Here is a 25182-nt window from a genome sequence, read left to right as displayed (position 1 = left end):
AACAGAGCCTATAACGTAGAGAAATGTTTCAAGACTTTTCATAAAAGCTCAGACAAAAATGAATTGAAGTTAGGAGGGTTATTTAAAAGTTTGATCAGTATCAGAAAGAGCCTTGAGAAAGGAACTAAATATAGGGCACCCTAAATATAGGGTAGAATTCTGTAGCTTATTGCTTCATTAACTGTAGGCATGTATTGTGATGAGGACAGCAGAGGAATCTCAATCCCAGAGTTAGAAGGCTGCAGATTTCTTGGAAGTGTTCCAAGTTTAGATAGGCTAGCCTATGTAGGGTGTTAAATTGAAAGCTTTGTGGACCAGCAGTCTGTATAGGTTGCAAAGCAAGAGTGATGAATTAGAGGGATTTCTTGAAGATCATAATGCAGACTGTAGCATTTTTTGATGAAGTTTTATTTGAGGAGGATGGAGAATGCAAGATAAGCCAAGAGAGTCTGAAAATAGTTCTAGAGTGGCCAACGTAATTGCAGGTGGAAGATAAGCTGATTGTTGTGGGATGTGCTACTGTGTCATTGTGGTCTCCTGGAATCCCTTTAATTGCCTTCAGAAGCTGGAGGGGAATTACCACAAATATGTTTCCTGTGTTGATCCAAGTTGCTTTTCCTCTCTTTTAACCTTTTTGGGGATGTATTGTGTAGGTGGTACAGCATGCTTTTTAGGGATACTACTTTGGTTGTCTCTGTTTAAGAATTTTTTTTATTCATTCATGGGATGAGGGCATTGCTGGTGAGGCCAGCATTTATTGCCCATAGGGCAGTCAACCACATTGCTACAGGTCTGGAGTCACATGTAGGCCAAACTGGGGAATAATGGCAATTTCCCTTAAAAGACATGAGTGAACCAGATGGGTTTTTCCAACGATTGACAATGGTTTCATCTTCAGACCTTAGTTTAGACTTTTTTAAAATTTGAGTTCAATTTCTGCCATCTGCCGTGGTGGGATTTGAACCCAGGTCCTAAGAACATTACCTGGGTCTCTGGATTAACAGTTCAGTGATAATACCACAAGGTCATCAATTTCTCTGAATTGGCTTTCAGAAAAATGTATTATTGCTTCAGCTACTTGACCGGAGCTGAAAAGTTACTGAAATCTCTTGTGGAGGGAAAGGAGAAGGGCAGTAGAAAGGGAATTTGGCCTAATTTTAGTGGAATGCAAAATAGTGTGGGGTTATAGATCCGCATGACATACCATGACAAATTTCCTTACAGGAGGAGCTACAAACGACGTGTTAAAATCTGGAGGAAACGTTAATAGCTTTGTATTAAAGCTAGTAGTTTGTCTCTTATGCAAGATGTTTTTTATTCATTTGTGGGATATGGATGTCACTGGTCAGCATTTATTGTCGGCCCCTAATTCCCATTCAGAAGGTGGTGGAAAACTGTTTTTTTTAATGGTTGTATTTCACGTGCTGTAGGTTGACCCACAATTTCCTTAGGGAGGAGATACCAGGTTTTGACAGTAACAGTGAAGGAACGATAATCTGTTTCTAAATCAGGATGGCGAATGGCTTCAAAAGAAACTTACAGATGGTAATATCCCCATGTATCTGCATCCATTGTCCTCCTTGATAGAAGTGGTTTTGGGTTTAGAAGGTGCTGGCTAAGAATCTTTGGTGAATTTCTGTAGTGCATCTCGTTCTATTGAATGTAGGTGGTGGAGGTAGTGGCTATTTGTGGTACCTGTCCAGCTAATTGCTTTGTCCTGGATGGTGTCAAACTTCTTGAGTATTGTTGGAACTATATCCAGCTAGAAAAGTAGGGATTATTCCATCATACTCCTGCCTTGTGCATTATAATTGGTCAGGCTTTGGGGAGTCAGGAGGTGAATTACTCACTGCAGTATTCCTAACCTCTGACCTGCTCTTGTAGCCACTGTTTATGTGGCAAGCCCACTTGAGTTTCTGGTCATTGCTAAGTGCAGGATGTTGATAGTGAGGGATTCAATGATGGTAACACTGTTGAATGTCCAGGCAGAGTGGTTAGATTGTATCTTAGTGGTAATGGTCATTGCCTGGCATTTTTGTGGTGTGTATATTACTTGCAAGTTGTGAACTCCAGCATGGATATTGTTCAGATCTTGCTGCATTTGAACATGGACTGCTTCGGTATCTGAAGAGTCTTGAATACTGCTGAACATTGCACAATCCGAGGCAAACTTTCCCAATTCTGATCTTATGATTGAGGGAAGGTCATTAATGGAACAGCTGAAAATGATTGTGCCAGAGGAATTTCAGCAGCCATGTCCTGGAGCTGAGGTGACTAACCTTCAACAACTACAACTATGTTTCTTTATGCCAGACATGACTCCAACCAGTGGAAAGCTTGCCTCATTGTCCAGTTCTGTTAGGCTTTCCTGATATCATGCTTGGTTTACTACAGCCTTGATGTCAAGGGCCGCCATTCTCACCTCTGGAATTTAGTTCTTTTATCTGAGTTGAGTCAATGACATCAGGAGCTGAATGGACCTGACTGAACCCAACTGGGCATCATTGCGCAGGTTATTTCTGAGCAGTTGCAGCTTCGTAGCACTGTTCATCTCACATTCCATCACTTTACTGATGATTAAGAGTCAACTGGTGGAGTGGTGATTGGCTGGGCTGTATTGTCCTACTTTGTGTACAGGATATACCTAGGGGTATCTACTTGTTGGGTAGATTCCAGTGTTGTCGCTGTACTGGAAGAGATTAGCTAGGGGGGTGGCAAGTTCTGGAGCACAAGTCTTAAGTACTATTGCTGGAATGATTTCTGGGCCTGTAGCTTTTGCAGTATCCAGTGCCTCCATTGGCTGAAGCCTGGTATCTGTGATGCTGGGGATCACTAGAGGAAGCTGCTGGGCACTTCTGACTGAAAATTGGTGTGAATACGTCAACCTCGTATGTTTTGGGCTGATGCATTGATGTTTTGGGCTGTTTCATCATTGAGAATATTTGTGGAACTGTCCCTTCAAGTGAGTTGTTCAATGTCTGCCACCATTCATGACTGATGTGGCAGGACTGCAAAGCTTAGATCTGATCCATTGGCTGTGGGATCGCTTAGCCCAGTCTATCGCTTGCTGCTTGTGCTGATTAGTTTGTAAGTAGCCCTGTTTGGTAGCTTCACCAGGTTGAAACCTCATGTTAAGATATACCTGGTGCTGTTCCTGGCATGCTGCCCTGTACTGTCTTGGGTTGATCGCCTAGCTTGATCGTAGTAGTTGAGTGGGGGATATGCTAGGCATGAGGTTGATGGCCCACAGTGCTTCAAGGATGTCCAGCCTTGTGTTGCGACATCTGTTTCAAGTCTGTGCCATTTACCCTCGTGGCAGTGCCACACAACACGGAGATTGGGAACAACGTGAAGGCAAGACTTCATCTCTATAAGGATGGTTCAGTGGTCACTCTTACTGATACTGTCATGGACAGATGCATGTGCAGCCAGCAGATTGGTAAGGATGAGGTCAAGTATGTTTTTCCCTGTTGGTGATTTCCTCACCAGATGCAGTCCAGTTGCTATGCCCATTAGGACCTCACCAGCACGATTAGCAGTGCTTTTGCCCTGTGCCTTTGCCATCCTCGATGCCTCCACCAAATGTTGTTCAATATGAAGGAGTACAGATTTATCAGCCGAGGGAGGACTATTTATGGTAACCAGCAAAAGGTTCCTTTCTCTGTTAACCTGAAGCCATAAAACTTAATGCTGTCTGGAGTCAATGTCGAGGACTCCCAGTGCAACTCCATCCCAGCTGTGTACCACTGTTCTGCCACCTCTGCTGGATCTATCCTGCTGATGGGATAGGACATATCCAGGGATGATGTCTGGGACATTTTCTGTAAGATATGATTCTGAGAGTGTAACTGTCAAGCTGTTGCTTAACAAGTCTGCTAGACAGTGCTCCCAATTTCACCACTAGTCCTCAGAAGATGAGGATTTTGAAGGATTGACAGAGCTGCCTCTGCTGTCTTTTTGGTGCCTAGGGCAACACTAGGTGGTTTGTCCAGCATCATTTCTTTATTGGAACTTCATAACAATTGATACAACTCCACCATATTTCTATGGGTCTGAAGTCACATGTAGGCCAAACCAGGTGAGAGTGGCAGATTTCCTTTCCTGAAGGGCATTCATGAACCAGATGTGTGTTTCTAACAATCAACAGTGGTTCTGTGATCATCAGTAGATTCTTAATTCCACGTTTTTTATTGAATTAAAATTCCACTATCTCTCATGGTGGGATTTGAACCCAAGTCCCCAGAATGTTATCTGAATTTCTGAATTAGGAGCCAAGGGATAATAGCACAAGGCCAGCTCCTCCCCTAAAAATAATTCCTCGAGTGCTCCACAGATAAGAAAAGACAAAATAAGTAAGTGAAATAAGTGTAGGATGTTAAGGCACATAAAAGCAAAAGAGCTTCCATCTTAGACTGTTAAGAGTTAACACTTGTATCTTATTAGAACGCTGATCACATTACTCTAGAGGTCGTTTACAATTTAAACTGTAATATTTCAGTCTTGACAACTAATCCATGCAGCCAAATAATTGTAGAGCAATGTTCTTCACTAATTATAGACTTCCTTTCTTCAGTAATTAGAGTGTAATTGACTTGGACTGAAAGGACAGGCCTCTACTGCTTGGCATCTTCTTTGCATCTTCGGTTAAAATGCAGCATTGTGAAATGCTTCCTGAAAAGATGTGTTTCAAATTGCTTTGTAACTGTGTACTGGGCTGCTTTTACATTGCCACATAAATGTATTGCAGTAAATCGAACTTGAATGCTAGGTTGGTGATTTGACTTTTCTAAGTATTTTGCCTTAATTTTGAAATTGTCTCCAGTAGATGACTTTACCTTTACCCTATAGTTTTGAAGTTGTACATTATAATTGATATGAATCTACTTCTGGAAAGGCCTAAAAATTTGAGATTTTGTGAAGCTGTGACTTTTTCATTGCCGAAGTAAGTGACTACTCTAGCCTGTGTCCTCAGAGGGAGATTTTCTTTTAAATAGTTTTTGAGAGGTGGTGGAGACGTGGTATTGTAACTGAATGAGTAATCTGGAATCCCAGGCAAAGGTTCTGGCGGCATGGATTCAAATCTTTTCATGGCAGATGGTGAAGTTTGAATTCAATACAATCTGAAATTATAAACTAGCTTAATAACAACCACATAACTGTTTATTCTGTATATATGTGACCTGTCACTCCAGGAATTTCTATGCCCAACCATCTTCTGCTGTTTCATCAATGACCTTTTTCTTCCTCCACAAGACCATTCACTGATGATTGCACGATGTCCAGCACCATTTGGAGATTTTTTTCCAATATGAACGCTGTCTGTTCAAATGACAAGACCTGGACAATAATCAGATTTGGGCTGCTAACATTTTTGGGACACAAGTTGCAGTCACTGACCATTTCCAAAAAGAAGAAATCTGATTAACCACCTCGAAATTCAGTGGCATGAATATTACTGACCACTATCGGCAACCCTTGGGTTACTATTGAGCAGAAAGATGGAGTTGCAGTAGTCACACACACTGATGCGTGCGCACACATATGCACATGTCAGATGCTAGAAATTTCTTTGGTAAGCATTGACCTCTCTGCCTGCCCACCGCCTATGAAACAAGACAGGAGTTAATGCACTATTCTCCACTTGCCTAGATGGATGAAGTCCAAGAATATATTGAAGCGCAAACAATCCAGAACAAAGCATCCTGCTTGCATTGGTAGCCCCCATCCACCACCTTCAAGATTCATTTCCTCTCCATCACCACCATGTAGTGCTAGCAGTGTCTATCATGCAGTACATGCACTACAGCAACGTAACAAAGTTTTCTTCAGTAGCAGCTTCCACATTTGTGACTTCTACCGCTCCTCAGCCCATTGGCCTATCTGGTCCAGATCCTGTTGTAATCGGAGGTAACCCTCTTTGCTGTCTACTTTGGTGTCATCTGCAAACTTAGTAACTGTACCTCATGCTCGCATCCAAATCATTTATGTAAATGACAAAAAGTAGCAGACCCAGGACCGATCGTTGTGGCACTCCACTGGTCACAGGCCTCCAGTCTGAAAAACAGCCCTCCTCCACCACCCTCAAATTTCCTCCAAAGGTTTCTGGATAGTGATCAAATGTAAGAGCTAAGAGACATGTATTTTTGTTTGTATTTTTACATTTGGCTCATTTTATTGAGGTTTGTTGAAGGTTTCTATCATTCCAGCTGAAATAATCTATAAAACCCTGCAGATGGAATATAAAACTTAAGATATGCACTGGTCTCTGAGTTTATATCATGATGTGGTGCAGCTACCTCTAAGCTTGCTATGGCTTCGGGTAAATGGTGAGGGTTAAATTTTATTTCAGGCAATTAATTATGGGCTTCTGTTTACTTTATAGCTTGATTGGTTTGATGTTAGGTACCTGTATCGCTTTTTACGTCGTTATTGCTGATTTAGGATCCAATTTCTTTGCTCAATTGCTTGGACTTCAGGTAAGTGGATTTTGCATAGAGTCTAAATTGAGTTCAAAAAGGTTCACTTTCAAGAGTGGCACACAAATGCAATTATGAAGTTGCACCCCTCAGCCAAATAAAATATGCAACGTTTTATGATCTAGTTATTCCAAACAATGAGCTAATAGAAGCGCTATCCATTTATGGGGCGGTGGCGGTCAGGGGGTGATCTTCCTGAAGTGGCTTAATAATATATGTTATGCAGATCATAAACTTGGAAACATTTGATCTGTACTCCATCTTTCTTTTGTCATTTTGATTTCAATTCTTAAGCTGCACTATAATTAAAGCACTCTAAAATCATGCATATAAATGAGCTGCCAAATCTTTCTGGCAATATTTTCATTTTGGGGTGCAAGTATCTACCAAAGTCTGAGTTTCATTCTGAATGCTTGTGAAGTCAGTTAAGTCCTCAACAGATTGACAGCTTTGTAACTCACTCCCTGATTTCTATAGCGTTCTATTATTCTTTTGAATTTTCTGACAGTAATAATCTTCTATGATGACCTTACAATGACCTTACACCAACTGCTGCTGTTATATTTTTGATGCTGCCTATAACTGACATTATTATTGTACTCCCTTGAGTAAATCTGAATTTTTTTTATAAAAATAGATGATAAACGAAGAATAGAAGACTACAATTTAATCTTGAGTTTCAAGTGACAACCATAAACCCTTCAAGATTCATGTTGCTTAGTTCTGACCTTGTTTGAATGCTCTGATTAAATTATAATATTATTACTCCATTGATTTATATTTTTAGGTATATTGCATTTTTTTGTTCATGTAATCTGTTTACTACAGGACCATACCTTGTTATAAGAAATGAACTTGTGCAGTAACCTGTTGGCATGATGGAATTCTAACATCATTTTGCACTTTCACTATCTTTTTTTTCTTTAGGTAACTCCAGGATTTCGAGCATTCTTGCTATTTGCAGTCTCTGTATTTATAGTGCTGCCACTGAGTTTGCAACGGAACATGATGGCTTCTATCCAGTCCTTCAGTGCTATGGCTCTCATATTCTACACACTCTTCATGTTTGTCGTGAGTACCCTACCTTTTACATTTGACAGTCAATTCTTCAAAATCTTTCATTTCTCACTTCCTCTGGTGTGCAGGTTCTCAGCATCCGTGTAACTATTCTTTTAAAGTGTGGTATTTATTGGAACTTCAAACTTTCACTAGTAATGCTGTATATTGCCAATTTCTAGAATTGAAGCTTTAAATATGTTGTTTAAAGTAGGATAAAATTGAATGTGAAATTAATAAATGTGTTGGAACTAAATTGGTACATGTTAGCAAAGTAGAAAGTTGTCTTGACTGTGGAATTATGATTGTTTGCAAAATGTTTGATCATCTCAAATCAAAAAACAATCCAGAACAAATTTTTAGTGTAAAATTAAAACTTTGCAATATTTCCACATTTTTAAATCAACATTAAATTTTGGAGAACATCACAATGGAATCGATTACTTAAGTACTTCTAGTAGTGAAGCTAATTTTAAAAGAACACTTAGAATTCACTGTCCCTCTCATCATTTAATGTTATCAAAAAATAATTCGAAGAAGCTTGCAAAGTTCAAATTAAGTCAACAGTAGGAAATTCTTAAAATGCACTTATGTAAAAGCCAGGTTTATGTATTAGGCTTTATTTCAGATTTGTAGCATCTACAGCATTCCCATTTTAAATTTACTTCTGTTAATAGCCATGCACAAAGCACAAATAAAACAGGGATTTAAATTCAGGTTAGTAAATATTTAATTTTAATTTCTCCAATAAAATGCTGTAGTAGCATTTTCTGAGTAACTGCAATATTTGTTGGATAAGCATTAAAGTAAATGTATGTCGAGGTAATCTTTATCGTTATATTGTTAAGATGTGTGAATGTACTCTGGGATGGACACAGTTGAGGAACATATTGCGGTTATTGCCACAGTGGAACCGTTTATAATGCTGTACTGTAGACATAGTAAAGTAATACGTCGTATTCATCAATTGCTCACTCGTATGAGAGTAATAAATATGTATATGAGGTAGTACTGTTTTTTTTCAATCCTCATAATATCTGCAGGTAATTGTTTTGTCTGATATTTAGTATACACGATCACGAGCTGCTTTAGGTCAGATTTGGTCATTTGTTGAAAGTTTATACGAAGTACAGTGATTACTGGACTTTATTTTCAGTTGTTTTAAAAATGTAGTAATTGTTTCACTTTTAAAAGGAAAAATAAATGCATATTGATGTACATTAACTTTAGCAATTTAAGTTTGACCTTATTTCTATTTCTGAGCAGAGAAACAAATTGCATAATGAAAACAATTTCAAATGTAATTTCAAACATGTATTGTTTCCGTCCCTTCTTGAAAGACAGTAATTGCCTCAGCGCATGTGTTCTCATTTGGGTTCAGTAGTACTAAAATGATGTAGTATAAATGGGTCAAAAATCAGGAATAAAATGTGGGTTCAGATGTTAGAACATATGACATGAGAATTGGGAACAGGAGTAGGACATTTATCCCAAATCTGCACCATCAATTTACAATATCATGGCTGATCTGCCCCAGGTCTCACTCCTCTTTTGTGCCAATTCCTTCATATCCTTCAGTTCCTCTATTTATTAAAAATAATAATGATTTGGAGATGCTGGTGTTGGACTGGGGTGTACAAAGTTAAAAGTCACACAACACCAGGTTATAGTCCAGCAGGTTTAATTGGACTATAACCTGGTGTTGTGTGATTTTTAACTTTATTAAAAATAAGATTGTCCACCTGTTTAATACTGTCCATGATCTCGCCTCCGTAACTTTCTGGGTAGAGAATTCTAGACATTCATTACCCTCCTGAGAAAAGAAATTCCTTTGTGTCTCAATTTTAAATGACTGTGACTGCGTCCTCCAGCTTGAGATGCCCCACTAATGGAAATATTTTTGAAACAGCTACCCTGTCAAGCCCCCTCAAAATTTTCTTTCAATAAGAGCACCATTCATTCTTCTAAACTGAAATGAATGAAAGCCTAACCTGTTCAACTGTTCTTGATATGCCAACCCCTTCCCAGAAATCGACCACATGAACCCTCTGGAGATACTTCCGAAGTCTGTCTCTCCTTTTTAAAATACAGGAGCCAAAACTATACGCAGTTCTCCATGTTTTAACATTTCTTTTTTTCAACTCTAATCGCCTAGCAAGAAACGTCAGAATTCCAATTATCATCATTATTGCAGTTGCATTAGCACTTTAATGTTTTGAAACACTGACATCCTTCTGTGCTGTACTTTTTATAGGTAGTAAATAATTGAGGCACTAGGACTAATCCTTGGGGCACTTCACCAGTTACATATTTCTAACCTGAAAAAGAACTATTAATCCCAATTTTTGTATTCTGTGTATTAACCAATCCTCAGTCCATGCAAATACAATACCTATCTTTTGCAATAACTTCATGAATACCTCTTAGAAATTTACCTTCCTTAGCATCTTGCTTATCTGATACCTTTTGAGATGCTTTCAGAGTTCTCCACCATGAAGACTTTAGAATATTGGTTTGAACTACCTGCCATTTCCCTGTTGCTGTTATCAATTTCCAGTAACATCTGTGAAGGATCTCTCTGCTACTTTACATACTTTTTCCAATTTACCAATCGACTTTTGATTGGATACTCTCCTACCAGTCAGTTGGGAGATATCAATGAAGCATTTCCAAAGGAATGACTCCACACCTCAGGACTTGCCCATGGATATCATTGCAATAAATAGATGTAAATTAGAAGAATGCATTTGTCTAATTTTCCTTTTGATGGTATGAGAATCTTCCAAAACTCTGAAATATGGAAAGGAAGTGCAATTAGAGGAAGGATTGAAAAGCATGCATTATGTTTTGAAGGTGATGACGATTTAACATGCAAGTGTAAACTTCCTGACTAATTGGCAAACTCTACACTTATGACCACAATTGTAATGCTCTGATCCAGTGCTATTAATTTCTGCTACTGGTTTGCTTTGGTGCTGAATTTAATAGATCATAAGTTTCATCTAAAAGGTAACAAATAAGAAATGAGAGAATTTGGGCCATGTCCTTGCTTACCTGATCCATTTGGATTAATAGAATACACTAAGAAGGATCGTTATTAGCCTCAGTGATTTACAAGCTCATAATTTATGAGCATCCACATAGTACAGTCTATAAAGTGACTTTATTCAAACAAAATTCTACATTAATATTTAGAGTGCAGATTTACTTTTTTTAAAAAAAGCTAAAATGTTTTAGAACTTCTTCCCAATCATTGAGTTGTGCCTATTGCAAGCAATGAAATTTGAAAAACAAATCAATAATCTATGTTGCTGTTTGTTAACTGTGAGAAGTGGAACCATAGATAAGATTCTAGCATTTTTTGCTATTCTGAATTACCACAATTTAGATGACCATGAATGTAAAACTTTCATTTCCAGCATGCAGTATTTATAAAAACAGTGCAACTTCTATTACCAATTGGAAGTGTGATAGAAAATGGCAAGTTGGAATCTTCCATATCAGAATTACCATACAAAATTGTTTAGTAAAGCTGCCTGTTTACACTGTCACCAAATATGTGTTAGACTATGACTGGCTGTGGATTTATTATAAAGGCCCTGCAGTAAATGCTAGGTAGAGAAAGTACTACACTTACCGAGACATCGAACCTCCCACACAGCACTGATTTACTTGCCGCAGTTATAATACATAACAAAATAAATTAGCTAAATTAAATGCCATACTTCCCTTACCCTACAGTCTGTACCACCACCACCCCCCCCCCCCACCCCCCAAACCACCCACAAAAAAAGACTGTGCAGGAAACCCCTTCAGTCCTGTCTAATAGCTGAGTTGGAACTTAGTTGGGATGTTTAAACCCAGAGGCATTATTTCGAATTCAACAACAGAATACATTTGTAACGTACTTAATTCAATTTCATTTGAGTTTGACCAAACAATATTACAAGCTGAGCTTATTGGAAGTTGAGAAGTTTGATTACTGAAATAATATATCTTGATTATATTCTGTACTTGTTAAAGCATCAAAAGTGTATTTTATAGGGGAGCAGTTGTACATGTTAGATAAAATGGATGCAAGAACTTGCAAGTAGTTAAGGACTGCATATGTAACATTAGTTTGTGACAAGCCAACAGGTTTGTTTTAATGCAGCAACCAACTCAGACAGTGACAGTGAGACCAACACTGCATCAACAGTCAGTGCTCCCCTGGCATTGTGGCACAAATGAATGTAACACAATTTTATATAAAACCTATTTGCTTTGACCAAATGACTTGAAATTTGGTGAAATACCAAAAATGCTATATTTTTCTTAGTACATATTGTTCTTACCCTCAAGGAATTCTATTATTTTTTAAAAATCTCTTCTGTCTTTCCACATATTTGTTCCATAAATTTATAGTGTTGTCTTCAGTTGAGAGTGGGACTGTTGAGTCTTGACAACTCCAGGTACAGAAAGTAGTCTCAGAAACAGGCCATTCATTCAGTCCTGCAAGTCCACTCTGCCATTCAGTATGATCATGGTAATCCATTCATTGTATGAAAGTTGCTGTTTGGTGAATCGTCTCACAACTGCCGTGTGGAGAGGCTAGGGCAGTGCTTTCCAGATTTTTTTTTCCCATTTTGACCCCGTGTTTAGGCTTTTAAGTTGTCTCAATTCCTCAGTGAGAACAGAGGGAATAGAGTACAGAGGCCGAGCAAGAGTGGGAGCACAGCTGGTATAGTGTGCTCTTGGACCCTAAAATTTCACTTCATGGCCCCATAAACCCTGGATTAAAGTTCTCTTCAGGCTTATTTTCCCCTGGTTGTGGTCCTCCTCAAAATTCCTCCAAGTTGAGGAATTTCTGTTGCAAGGGAAGCTTGCAAGGATTTGTGCTTGATAACACGAGGACATCTATCTGCAAATTAAGATTTCAAATGTCTGCCTTTTACACTTTGCCTACTTTTGATCAAAAATATTTGTTTGTATTTCTATAAATTTGAAATGATGAAAAAATAGTTGACTGAATATTTATATTTCAAGCTGCTTTGTTTTAGGATTTACATCTATAGATCTTTCCTTAAGGCTTCCCCTCCCCCGCAATGATTGTCAGGAATCTGTACTGTATCCACTCTTGTTCCTTCACTCCTCCTCTCACAACATCCCTTACAGAATAGCAATATGGTTTCCCTTGTCCTTGCCTTTCACCTCAATCAACTTTAAATCCAAAATTTCATCTCTAGCCTTTTCTTTCACCTGCAGCATAATGCTACTATCAAGCACACCTTAAGCCTTTCCGTTTGCATTCCGAAGGATCTTTTCCTCTGACTCTGGTCCATTTACTCTCCCAAGAAGGTTTTCCACAGTACCTTCACCTTCTCGCTGTCCAATGCTTGAAATTAATTTTTTTTAAACTTAATGTGTTCACCGTTTGCAATATGGTCTCTACATTCAAACTAAATGGGGGTTCCTGGCCACTTTATGGAACATTTCTGCTGAGTTCACAAGCACAATCCTGAGTTTCCAGTATCTTGCCGTTTGAATTCTCCATCTTGTTCTCACACTGACATCTCTGTCCTCTGCCTGCTGTAGTTTCTGTGAAGCTCAATTCAAGCTCATGAAACAGGGTCCCATTTTTCAATTTGGTCACTTAGATTCAGCATTGTGTTCAACATACAGTAAACTCTCCTGTTGTAATTTCATTTTGATTTGCATATGTCAGTCTTAACCCAGCCTCTGCTATCAGATATGATTTTATTATTCTGGCATTCATGCCACCCTGATCAAATATTTTATTTGTTTGCCATAACCATTACCACTGTCTTCGCTCTTTGCATTGTGAAATCTTTTGCCATTTAATTTCTCCTGCTCACCGACCTACAATAGATTTCTTTTGTTCTTTTTACTTGCTCTGCCTATTACATTTCTATATATCTTGAATTGTGAAGAAATGCCTTTGACCTGAAATGTTAACCCTGTTTCTGTCCACAGATGCTGCTGGACCTGCTGAGTGTTTCCAGAAGTTTGGTTTTGTCTCCAATTTCAAATATCTGAAGTATTGTGCTTTTATAATAGTGTACAATAGATTTCCAGATACATCAGACACAAATCCAAGAATCATTCAAAAGGATAAGTCACTACAGTGATCTCTGGGGCCAGTCCAGATGGATGAATTGAGGTGGACCAAATAGTCCCCCTCATTTGCAATGCTCTGTTAATCTTGTAATCCTTAAAAGGTGATGCTTAGAGCTATTTATTTACTAACTGATAACCTTGGTGATTTCTCTTCCCACAGATTGTGCTGTCTTCCTTCAAACACGGCCTCTTCAATGGTCAGTGGCTTAGCCGAGTCAGTTACGTTCGCTGGGAAGGCTTTTTTCAGTGCATTCCTATCTATGGCATGTCTTTTGCTTGCCAATCGTAAGTACTTTGTTTTCTTTTTCTAAATTGTTTTGTGCTGTTTCTACAGCAACAACATTTCATCCTTAAAGCTTACTAGTTGTTATTCATTAAACATGGATTAATTAGTCCTGTGTGATCTTACAGGAGGAATTGGGCAACAACGTGCATTTACAGTGTCTTAATTTTAGAAAAATTTCCCTAGACACTTCGTGAACATTAAGAGGCGAGCAAGAGCTTGTTTAGAGGTGGGTTTTCAGGAGGGCATTACTGAAGAACAGGGAAAGTGGCAGGTTGAAGTGTTGTACAGATTGGCCTAACGCCGAATTCAATGAAAGCAGGGGGGTTACCCGTAGTGGGGTGAAAAGAGAGATGAATGTGCAAAAGGATATTGTTGGAACTGTAGAACTAGAAGTGATAATTCAGAGAGGTGTTTGGCAAAACACATGTTTTAAATTTAAAGACAAAAATTGTAAATTGGAGTTATTGAAAAATTGGGATCCAGTTTAGGTAGTATCGGGTGTTGACTGGAAGAGTGGGATTTGAAATAGGGTAAGGCTTTTGCCCGAAACGTCGATTTCACTGCTCATTGGATGATGCTGCCTGAACTGCTGTGCTCTTCCAGCACCACTAATCCAGTATTTGCTTTCCAGCATCTGCAGTCATTGTTTTTACCTCTAAGAAATGAAAGTGAAATTTGTTACATCACCTAAATGCATCTTTTCTCTTAGGACCAGTACTTTTTCCGTCTTTAGGAAGGTAATTTGGCAATAAAGATGCACCTGTCCTCCACACAAAGACGCCCTTAACTTGTAGATTTTGTTGAACTAATTTTATATAGCACAATAAAATTCTCATTATTAGTTGGTTTCAGTTATTGATGTAGCTGCTGTGTGAAATTCAAATTATTTAAGATAATTCTAGTTTGATATCACCTTTGCAAGGGATTGCTAACCTGGGTAGAACTGATGCATTGAACTCCAATGAACTGTTACAAATAACCGGAAGCTGTCCAAATTTTATTCATGTTATTCTGCTTCAGTTAAAGAACATACAAGCAAATTCCTTAACTCTGGCCGCACTGAAATTCATGGTATTGAAGTTCTTTTATATTCACAACATTACTTTAGTGCAATTCTGTGCCAGTGCTCCATATGCAAATTGCTTAGCATTAAAATGCATTTTATTGCATAAGTGCTGAAAAAACAAAATTAACAAACTGTTACTAAAAGTATTAAGGTGGAAATCTCCTTGTGCTCCCAAAACAGGTAAATTGCACTTCAAAATATACATGCATCTACTGAAAATGAGAAGCTGCCATTGAGTTATATACTCTTCAATATGTTACTGCTTAGGTTCGTGGGAATTTTTTTAAAGTTGTAATCAGCGGTTAGATAACAATTTATATTTTTAAATCTAGTTGACTTTGCAATATATTCAAATCAATTCCACAAACAGATTGTATCTTTTAAGTTAATTTCTATTTTTCCCACAAATCCCTCTTGCTGGCCATATTTCCAAAACATTTGAAACATCTGCTTCTGACCCTGACTCATCTAAGGTCATTGAATATTCAGATTCAACTGTATTATAATGCAAAATGAGTTTATCATTAAGAGAATTTCTACTATCAGATGTCTTTCATTTCAAAATTACTTTGTACATAGTGATTTTACTGTTAACTGCTCTCATGGTAATGTAGCCCAATGCAAAGCTATTTTGTGAACAGCATTATTGTGCAATTAGCACAATGAATGGTCAGATTATTTTGAGGAACCTCAACAGTGCATCCTCTGGAGAAACATAGAATCTCTGCAGCTTTTGAATTTCCACATTATTCTGTGCGTGTGTGGACTGCCAAAGTTAATATCAATTTTGGCTATCTAATGAAATTGCACACTGACAATTTTGCTGTCATTACCACCACTAAATCGGAGCCAGTTGCAGATGAATCGAGTCCTCTTTTTCTTTCTCCAGCTACCTATCAATTTTTGGTTTAATCACTGAGAGGGAGTCCCAAGTTTTTGTCTACTCTAGCTAAATCCATAGGTACAAACTTGCACTTGCACTTCTCCGTTAAGTCTATTTACTGGAGCATAAAGCTTCAAATTCCTGAAATGATTTTGCTGTATTTTTATTATAGTAATTAAGAACAATCGCAATTAAGATTATTTAGACTAGTGAAGCTTATCTTTTCAATAAGTTTAACTTGAATAATTTGGCATTCAACTGCATGTCAAATTCCTTGAAGGCTTTTGTCTCAATTGCATTGCTAGGCAGATTATTTTCAACAATTATCGAACATTAGGTACAGAAGTTCTTTGTGGTATTTGAATTTTTAATTTCACTAATTTAATTTTGTACCTTTTGTTCAAATTTGTTAGACTTTCAAATCACCTGTATTTCAATATGCCTTTTTATACTACTAAATTTTCTTCCCAAGCTGTCGAGATGGTTTTCTGTAATAGATTTTTTCTTGGCTCAATCCCTTTTCAAGGAATATTCCTGTTACTCTTTTCAATTATTCAAATTTGTAGCATTGTAACACCAATATATTGTTAAACCTCAGCATAACAAATAGATTCACCACCTAACAGTGAGACTTATGGCTTAGACTTAAGTCATTTTTAGTTGTGCATTTTTTTTAGATGATTCTTAGTGCTATGAGGAAATCTACTTATGATAGTCTTAACAATTTCTAGCTATTTGCACTTAGTAAGAGCTTTGAGTCATTCTCACAAATTTAATAAAGAAACATTAATGGATTAATTGTGAAAAAACAAGTTGCTAGAGAAACTTAACGAGTCTGGTTTTGAATAAATTATATATTTGACGCACACCTAAGCTCTGTTTCTCTTTCCAGAGATATTTCCAACTTGGAGTTTCTGAAGCATTTCTGTTTCCTTCTCAGATCTCCAGCACCTGCAGTATTTTGCTTTTCTAATTGTCAATAATTTTTGAGCTTTAGAGATATTTCAGATGTCATTTTGAGTTTTAAAAAAAAAATGTTGCTCAAACTGATGAGTTTATTTTTATAATTTTCTCATAGTCAAGTGTTGCCCACCTATGACAGCTTGGATGAACCTTCTGTTAAACGGATGAGCACAATCTTCTCATCAGCCCTGAATGTGGTTAATATGTTTTACATAACTGTAAGTCTCTGGTGGTTCATATTGCATGTAACTAGATAACTGTGCAGTAGCCTTTGAAAATTAATAGAAGCAGCTTGTATTGGGGATGAATTATAGAAGATGATATGTATTGCAACATTTCAGCTTAAATCATGTGAACAGTGGCAACGCTAGACTTTTTAAAATCGCAAATCTTTTGAATAGCTATAATTTGACGCAACAAACTTTGGTGAATTTGTTTAAGTGTGATGTGTCACTGGTATTACTTCTAAAAAAAGCATTCTAATAATCTGGCAGCATCTACGAAGAGAAAGTAGAGTTCATATTTGGCCTTCAGAACTGTTCTAAACAGAGGTGGCGAGTGTTTGGGCGAGTGAGTTTGTGGAATAAGTACTGAACCCAAAAAGTTGACACTGATTTCTCTCCACAGAAGCTGCAAGAACTGATGAGTTTTTGCAAGAATTTCCGCTTTTGCTTTTGATTTCTAATATCAACAGTTGTTTGGTTTTTATTGTCAATCAATATTCCTGAAATAATACTGACTGAAGGCTTAGAAAGATATATTTGTTTGATAGTTACTTTTAGATGCTAGATCTTTAGATCTAATTAACTTTTGTGGCAGCTTAAGGGACAACTTAATTGGGGGGGAGGGGGTGGGTGGTTGCGAGGGGGTCGGGAGGGAGCTTAGCCGAGTCACAGCACAAGTCTTGTTGGGTAACTTTAATTATTGAAGAAAACGCATTCTGATGTTTATAATTCTTGAAACAAAAACAAAATCCCTTATTAATTCCCAAGATGTAATTAAATTGGAGAGTATAGAATAATATATTGGAGCAGATAAATCTAATTCTTCACAAATCTGGTCAATTAGTATAGTAATGCAACCTTAAAACTTACATGCATTTACATATGTATCTAATTTTTTTCCTTTCAATTTGTTTGAAAACAATTTTTTTGTGTGAAGAGATTTGGTTTTACATTTGTGTCAGTAGGACTGTTGAAAGATAAATATTGAAAGATCCAATACAATCTGACAAATACCCGCAAAGACTTTAAAGTGTGTAGTTTAAGTTGTACATTTCAAAATGAATTCTTAGTTTAAATATTTTTATCTATAAAAAAAAAACCCAAGAAAATGTTTAAATTTCTACTTGGATTAAGAGTCTTAATTTAGTATACCTGTTGTGTTACTGTGTTACTGTTTCTCATTCTTTTGAATTTTGGTGACAAATGATATATATTGTTTAGTTTTCTTTAAAATGTTTTGAGTATACAGTGCTAAAAAAGAACTATTGCTGCTATGTAATATAAGAAAAGGTTTTGAAATACAAGTTTAAAAAGTTACTTAAGACTTCAATATTTTACACTGGCTACATTGCTTAGATTGTAAACATGGAGATAAGCCTCTCTGTGTCTCTCTCTCTCTCTCTCTCTCTCTGTCTCTGTCTCTCTCTGTCTCTGTCTCTCTCTCTCTCTCTCTCTCTCTCTCTCTCTCTCTCTCTCTCTCTCTCTCTCTCTCTCTCTCTCTCTCTCTCTCTCTCTCTCTCTCTCTCTCTCTCTCTCTCTCCTCACACACTCTCTCACACTCTCTCTCTCTCTCACTCTCTCACTCTCTCTCACTCTCTCTCACTCTCTCTCTCTCTCTCTGTCTCTCACTCTCTGTCTCAAGTTTTTCCTGTTATGTGGAGTTGCCATAATGCTGGTTGATTACCTTGATGTCAACAGCAATTTTAGATTTGGCAGTTGGTTTTACAGCTGAATGTCCGTCTTAATGCTAGACATTTCTATTCATTAGCTGAGAATCATAGCATAATTGACTAGCTAATTCCCCACTCTGAGCAGATTCATATGCACTTATGAAGGATTCATAGCCTAGTAATTAATCTTTTTGTCCATCTTATGAGCCCTACATTTCATGTCTATCAGTCCTGAGTTGGGGCTTGAACCTGGAGTTTCTGGCTCCTCAAAATGCTTGTAGATATGGATAATGGTGGATAATAGCTTGAGTATTTGGCAATTAACGTGAAGGGAAAATTGTGGGATAGAATACAAGGCAGGGATGCATTGCTAAGGCTGTATAAAGCTCTGGTCATATTGTGAGCAGTCATGGGCCCCATTTCTAAGGAAGGATGTGCTTGCCTTGGAGAGGAAGTTCACAAGAATGCTCCTTTGTTCCCAAGGCTTATCATGTGAGAAGTGGTTGAGAACTCTGCATCTGTACTCAGAGTTTGGAAGAATGCAGGGTGATATCATTGAAGCCTATGGAATACTAAGAGACATGGAAAAGATGCTTCCACTAAAAAAAGAGACTTGGACCAGGGTGAAGGGAAACCCCTTTAGAATTAAGAAGAGAAATTTCTTCACCCAGAGGGTGGTGAATCTGAGGAACTCAATGCCACAGAACACAGTGGAGGCCAAGTCATCGAATGTATTTAAGATAAAGATAGGTTCTTGATTAGTAAAAGAATCAAAAGTTACAGGGAGAAGGCAGGAGAATGGATTGAGAAACAAATCAGCCATGATTAAATGGTGGAGCAGATTCATTAGATTGAATGGTCTAATTCTGCTGCTGTGTCTTAAGGTCTTATTTGATGATGATTATTATTATTATCATCGTCACCCAACAGGTTGGTTCTTTTGGTTACATCGGTTACACTGATAATATCGCTGGGAATGTTATGATGAACTTTCCGTCCAACTTGGTCACAGAGATGATTCGTGTAGGATTTATGATGTCTGTTGCTGTGGGGTTCCCCATGATGATTCTTCCTTGCCGACAAGCTCTGAACACTTTTCTCTTTGAACAGTTGCAAGTAAGTACAATGAAAAAAAGAACTATCTGTATGTAATAAATGTACAGGTTGTGGGAGGGTTAGAATAAGTTTTAAATGTAAGTAGTTTTTAAAATTATTTGAAGCTTGAAACTCACTTCTGTATTCCAGTCTGCTCATATTCATTCCGTAGCGTTGGTGGTTTGGGCCGCAGCGTTTAAGGTTAATTTTGATATAGAAATTGAACCCCAACTGTGATTAATTATTTGTGGCTAGCAAGCGGGTTTTCTACATTTGTTTATAGGGTATGGACATCACTGGCTAGAATAGTATTTATTGCATATCCCTAATTGACCTGGAGATGGAGGCAGTGGGCTGTCTTCGAGTCACTGTCGTCCTCATTGGGTGGTTGACTATTTTTCTGACCCGATTTCCAAGTCTGGCTGATCCAAGTGCATCATCGGTGAAAATCAGAGAGAAATGCATTCAGTGCAGTTACAGCATTGTTTGCAATACTTGCCACATTCATGGCTCTTGCTGTGCTCTTTTAGGACTTAAGTTATATAAAGACCCCATTCCATTTTAAGTGTGGAAGTGAGGGGGTTTATAGATAAGAGAATAATATTCAATGGTTGAGGTGCACAGGGTGACAGTTGAACTTTTGAGTGCCTAACGTAGGTGCTGATAAGAGGTTGTGGGAGTGGAAGAACGAGAATGTTCGATCAAGGTGATGTGACATTAGGTCTGGCAGGTGGCTGTTCAGTCAGGGCCAGGGAATGACTTTCTGTTCGGAGGTTGGTGTTGGGAGGGAGCTATGGGTTCCACTGGGGTTGTGACAGTGGTGCAGAAAGTCAGAGCAGGGATTTGGATTGGGGTTCTCAGTGTAGTGGAGGGTGTTGAATTTAGTAGAAGGGTCAGTGTTACATTTGGGGATTAGTTTAATAGTTAACCAGTATTTCAGTTGTTTGTCTAATCCACTAATCTTTCCTGGATAACTATTAAGCTTAACTGAATTTGGAACTTACTGAATTTTGACTTTTAAGGAGATTTTTTTGAAGGCTTGGGATGTAGGGCCATTTCTAGGGCAATTTCTTTTGGAGTCAGCTGTGTTGGAATTTTCACATGGCTCTCATGCACAACTCCAGTGAGCATTGCAGAAATTACCGTCTGGCCATTGGTATTTCTCGGCCACTATCTTCTGAAGTATACTACTACTTTCCTACTTTACAAATATCTGCAAGTTGAGAAATTTAGGAAAACTCAATCTTGTTTGAGAAGTGAAATCCTTTGTCAATGTTAAGCTAATGTCAACCGCAGGCTGGCTTAATAAAAGCAATTCAGTAGAATGAATATTCATGGCTCTTGATGGTAACCTTATATATGACCCTGAGAAAGTCAATAGTGTGTTTGGTAGGTGGTGCACAACTGTGATCGAGCATAATGTCCTTACCAATCAAGTGTATTTTAGTTAGAATAGTGGAGGTTATGGCCAAGCTAAATAGTGATGAGATTTGATTTCACAATTGAATTCTCATTTTATCCCACTTAGCTAGATTTTCATGTTTTCTTAACTGAAGATATTGAACAATTTACCAACTTTCTCCTCCCTTTTGATTTCAGCAGAAGGACGGTACCTTTGCTGCAGGAGGATATATGCCACCCTTGCGTTTTAAACTTATTACAGCTGGAATAGTGTTTGGCACCATGTTAGGTGGAATTCTGATTCCTAATGGTAAGATTGCTTCACATTTAATGAGTCTTATTTTGTTAATGCAAAAATATTGTGCTTTGGAGAAAGAAAACATACACTCTCTGGACTGCAGGCAGTGGCAGCGCATACTTTTCCAACTGTCCTTTTTCTAACGAACTTGATCATGAAAAAAAGTATTTGGAATGGCAGCTGAAATAGTTTTCAACAGGTTCATCAGCAGCGACTTCAATCTGGATTTTGTTGGGCAAGATCCTGGTAATTTTGCATACCTGAATATAGTAATGTCCATCTTGCAAAATGTTTTTCTTAGTCATGCATTTTGAGGCCTGAATTTTCCAGAAAACACATGAAACTATAAATGCATATCTTCAGTTGAGTTTACAGACACACAAAATTCTTGGAGCAACAGTGGTCCATTTGAGGCAGCCCTTTGAGTCTGTCTTTTATTTGATAAAACCATGGTTAATCTGTAACCTAACTCCATATACCTCTTTTGTCCCATAATTCTTAATAATTAAAGTAAATAATTTTTCAGTCTCATTTTAAGTTCAACAATTGATTGGACATCAATTGCATTTTGCAGAAGGGAGTTCCAAACTTCTCTCTCCTTTTTCAGGTAGAAGTATTCCCTATATTACTGAAAAGTCTGGCTCTAATTTATAGACTGTGGTATAATCTGAGACATCCCCTTAATTAATTTGAAAACTTCAATCAAATCATCCCATACTCATCTAACTCGCTAGGCCCATAACCCTACTTTGTGCTGTCTGTCCAAGTAACTTAACCCTTCAAGCCAGTTGAGTATTCTGTTAAACTTAGCCGACATGTGCAACCCCCCCACCCCAAGCATTCCTGTAACCAAGGGCTTTGTACACCTGTAAATAATAATTCCATCCTTTGTATATCATTCCTTTAAATATCATGGTGACATGATGGCTCAGGCGTCAGCACTCCTTCCTCATAGCGCTGGGGACCTAGATTTGATTCCACCCTTGGGTGACACTGTGTGGAGTTTGCACATTTTCCCAGTGTCTCCAATGGTTTCTTCCAGGTGCTCCAGTTTTTTACCCCAATCTAAAGATGTACAGAATAGGTGGATTGGCAATGCTAAATTGCCTATAGTGTCCAGGGATATGCGCAATGGGTGGGTTGGCCGTGGAAGGTGCAGGGTTATGGTGATATGGGTGGGTCTGATTATGCTGCTTTTTGGAGGATTGATGTGGATTCGTTGGGCCAAATGGCCTTCCTCCGCACAAGGGATTCAATGATGATGAAAACCAATATTTAATTAGCTTTTTCGATTATCTTTTTGGGCTTGTGCATGGCATTTTGCTGAGCCATGTACTTGGACATTTTTGCATCTAAAATCTTTTTAGATCTGCTCTGATTTTACTATTGACCTTTTTAAGTTACATTATTTATCTAGCATGGACAACCTCTCACCTATATTGACATCTATTTGCTACAGTTTGATCATTTACTTATCATAGAACATAGAACATCGCAGTACAGGCCCTTCGGCCCTTGATGTTACGCCACCCTGTCATACTAATCTGAAGCCCATCCCACCTACACTATTCCATGTACGTCCATATGCCTGTCCAATGATGACTTAAATGCACTTAAACTTGGCGAATCTACTACCGCTGCAGGCAAAGCATTCCATACTCTTGCTACTCTCTGAGTAAAGAAACTACCTCTGACATCTGTCTTATACCTATCTCCCCTCACTTGAAAGTTGTATCCCCTCGTGTTTGCCGTCCCCATACTTGGAAAAAGGCTCTCCCTGTCCACCCTATCTAACCCTCTGATTATCTTGTATGTCTCTATTACTTTCTCTATTATTAATCCATTACTTTCATAAGATGCAGTGCTTGCAGTCTTGTTATGATTATTCTGTAAAGTCTCAATGTAAACTTTCAGATTAAAGGCCTTGATTTTATTAACAGACCTTGAATTATAAGACTATACTTCAGAAATTATTTTCTTTATACTTTGCAATGGTTGAAATGTGCTGGAGGGCAAAATTAATTTGAAAGCATTTTCATATAGATGGCTACTCTTGACAAATTCATTGCTTTGTGCATGTTCTGTACTAAAACCTAACTTAATGGTAGTGATGAGCAAAATGCAGTACAGTTAATGAATCATGTATTTTTCATGATCGCACTAAAAGACCTTGTATATTAAACAAGGTTTGTGATTTACCTGTAACTTCCAAACCAAAGATGATTTGAGCTAGTGATATGTGAAGTTTGGCCCATGTCTGAAGGGGTTTAATGATTAACTTGCATTTATTTCTGTAGTCATGGTGGTTTCTTTTAAAGCCATCGAAGAGAGTTGTTGGAGGCTCATGGGAATTTATTTACTTTTGGGAGAGTTTGTACCAGGAACAAAGTAAACTGTTGTGCATTGAGTTCAGTTTAGAAGGTCAGACTTATTTTTTCTTCTGACTTGAGAGTGTAAGTCAGATTGGAAAAAGCTTTTGGATTTTTGTTAGGTTTGTGGACGTCTTGGCAGAAGCAGAATGCATAAAACAGTCCCAACGGTTGGTTAAAATCCTGAAGAGGTTATTTGAAATTGGCAAAGCCTATGCTCACAACTACAGACAGACATGGTCTGATAGGATACGAATGGTCAGTTGTATGAAGGCTTGTGGCAAAGGCTATCGGATTCTTGTGACTGGGAATTGAAATATCTGTTAAGTCACACACTGATTATTCTCTGATGACTTGAGTCCTATAAAGAAGTGCCTTTGGAGTTACTGGGGTTGTAGTTTACTACATCTTTCAAAATCTTTGAACTTGTGTTATTTGTAAATTGTCACATCTCACTGGTGTAGCATGGTGGAAGTAAAGTCCTACTGTTCCCAGAAACTCCTCAAAAGTTAGAGATTTGTCAAAGTGTACACACTTTCCAATTTTAGCAGTCTTTGTAGACCTAGAAAATACAGACCAGAATTCAGGCTTTAATATTTCCTGACTGCAGGGAGAAGGCACTGCCTCCTATTTTGGAAGTCAAAGGCTTCTAGCAGTGTAATTCCCATACACAAGTTGTTCGTTTACCCTGGAGTCATAGTTGTTGGCAGACTGATTTTTTTTTTTATCATCATCAACAACAAGTTAACCACTCCAAATCAAACAGCTACTTATTACTGGCTGAATCTCTCATTGTGTTAACACCCTGTTGTTAGTCCATCTGCCAACCAACCGTCGCCACTATTTGAACAAAGCAGCTGGGAAAATACCACTTGCAATGCGTTCCACTAACTTGCTTTTAAAGTCTTTGTCTATTTTAGTCCACTATCAAAAATACACAAAAAGATAGTTTGGCTTATTTTATTTTCATTTCTTCTGCACAATAAACTTCTGTTTTATTGTTAATACTAAATATGCATCATTGCATTTTGTTTCTGTGAGAGATCACCTGGTTAAAACCAAAAAAGTTTAAAATAATCTGCCAAACCAGATTGTAGTCAGGTATCTGATTTTTCTGGTAAGAATATCAGTACCATTAAAACTAAACAGAAAAAAAAATCCATTTAATCAGAATTTCACATGGATTGCAACTATGTCATTTTAACCAGGTTGTCTTCACTATAATACAGGTACACAATCCTTTATCTGAAATCCTTGAGGCCACTGGTTTTTTTTTCA

At 37.8% G+C, this 25182-nt stretch overlaps 1 protein-coding gene across 1 annotated transcript in view; it reads left to right on the top strand.

Moving 5' to 3' along the window:
* Positions 1-25182, top strand: part of slc38a10 (solute carrier family 38 member 10) — a 129656-nt gene that overhangs the window by 10907 nt on the left and 93567 nt on the right. Inside the window, exons 4-9 of the mRNA XM_072558580.1 lie at positions 6383-6476; positions 7404-7547; positions 13810-13934; positions 16963-17065; positions 19672-19857; positions 21436-21547. Of these exons, the coding sequence (XP_072414681.1) occupies positions 6383-6476; positions 7404-7547; positions 13810-13934; positions 16963-17065; positions 19672-19857; positions 21436-21547 (764 nt within the window). The remainder of the gene's footprint in view (positions 1-6382; positions 6477-7403; positions 7548-13809; positions 13935-16962; positions 17066-19671; positions 19858-21435; positions 21548-25182) is intronic.

The sequence above is a fragment of the Chiloscyllium punctatum genome, chromosome 39, assembly GCF_047496795.1.
Source record: "Chiloscyllium punctatum isolate Juve2018m chromosome 39, sChiPun1.3, whole genome shotgun sequence".
Lineage (NCBI taxonomy): Eukaryota > Metazoa > Chordata > Chondrichthyes > Orectolobiformes > Hemiscylliidae > Chiloscyllium > Chiloscyllium punctatum.
Note: the sequence above shows the minus strand (reverse complement) of the source record. Positions and strands in the feature narration are given on the sequence as shown.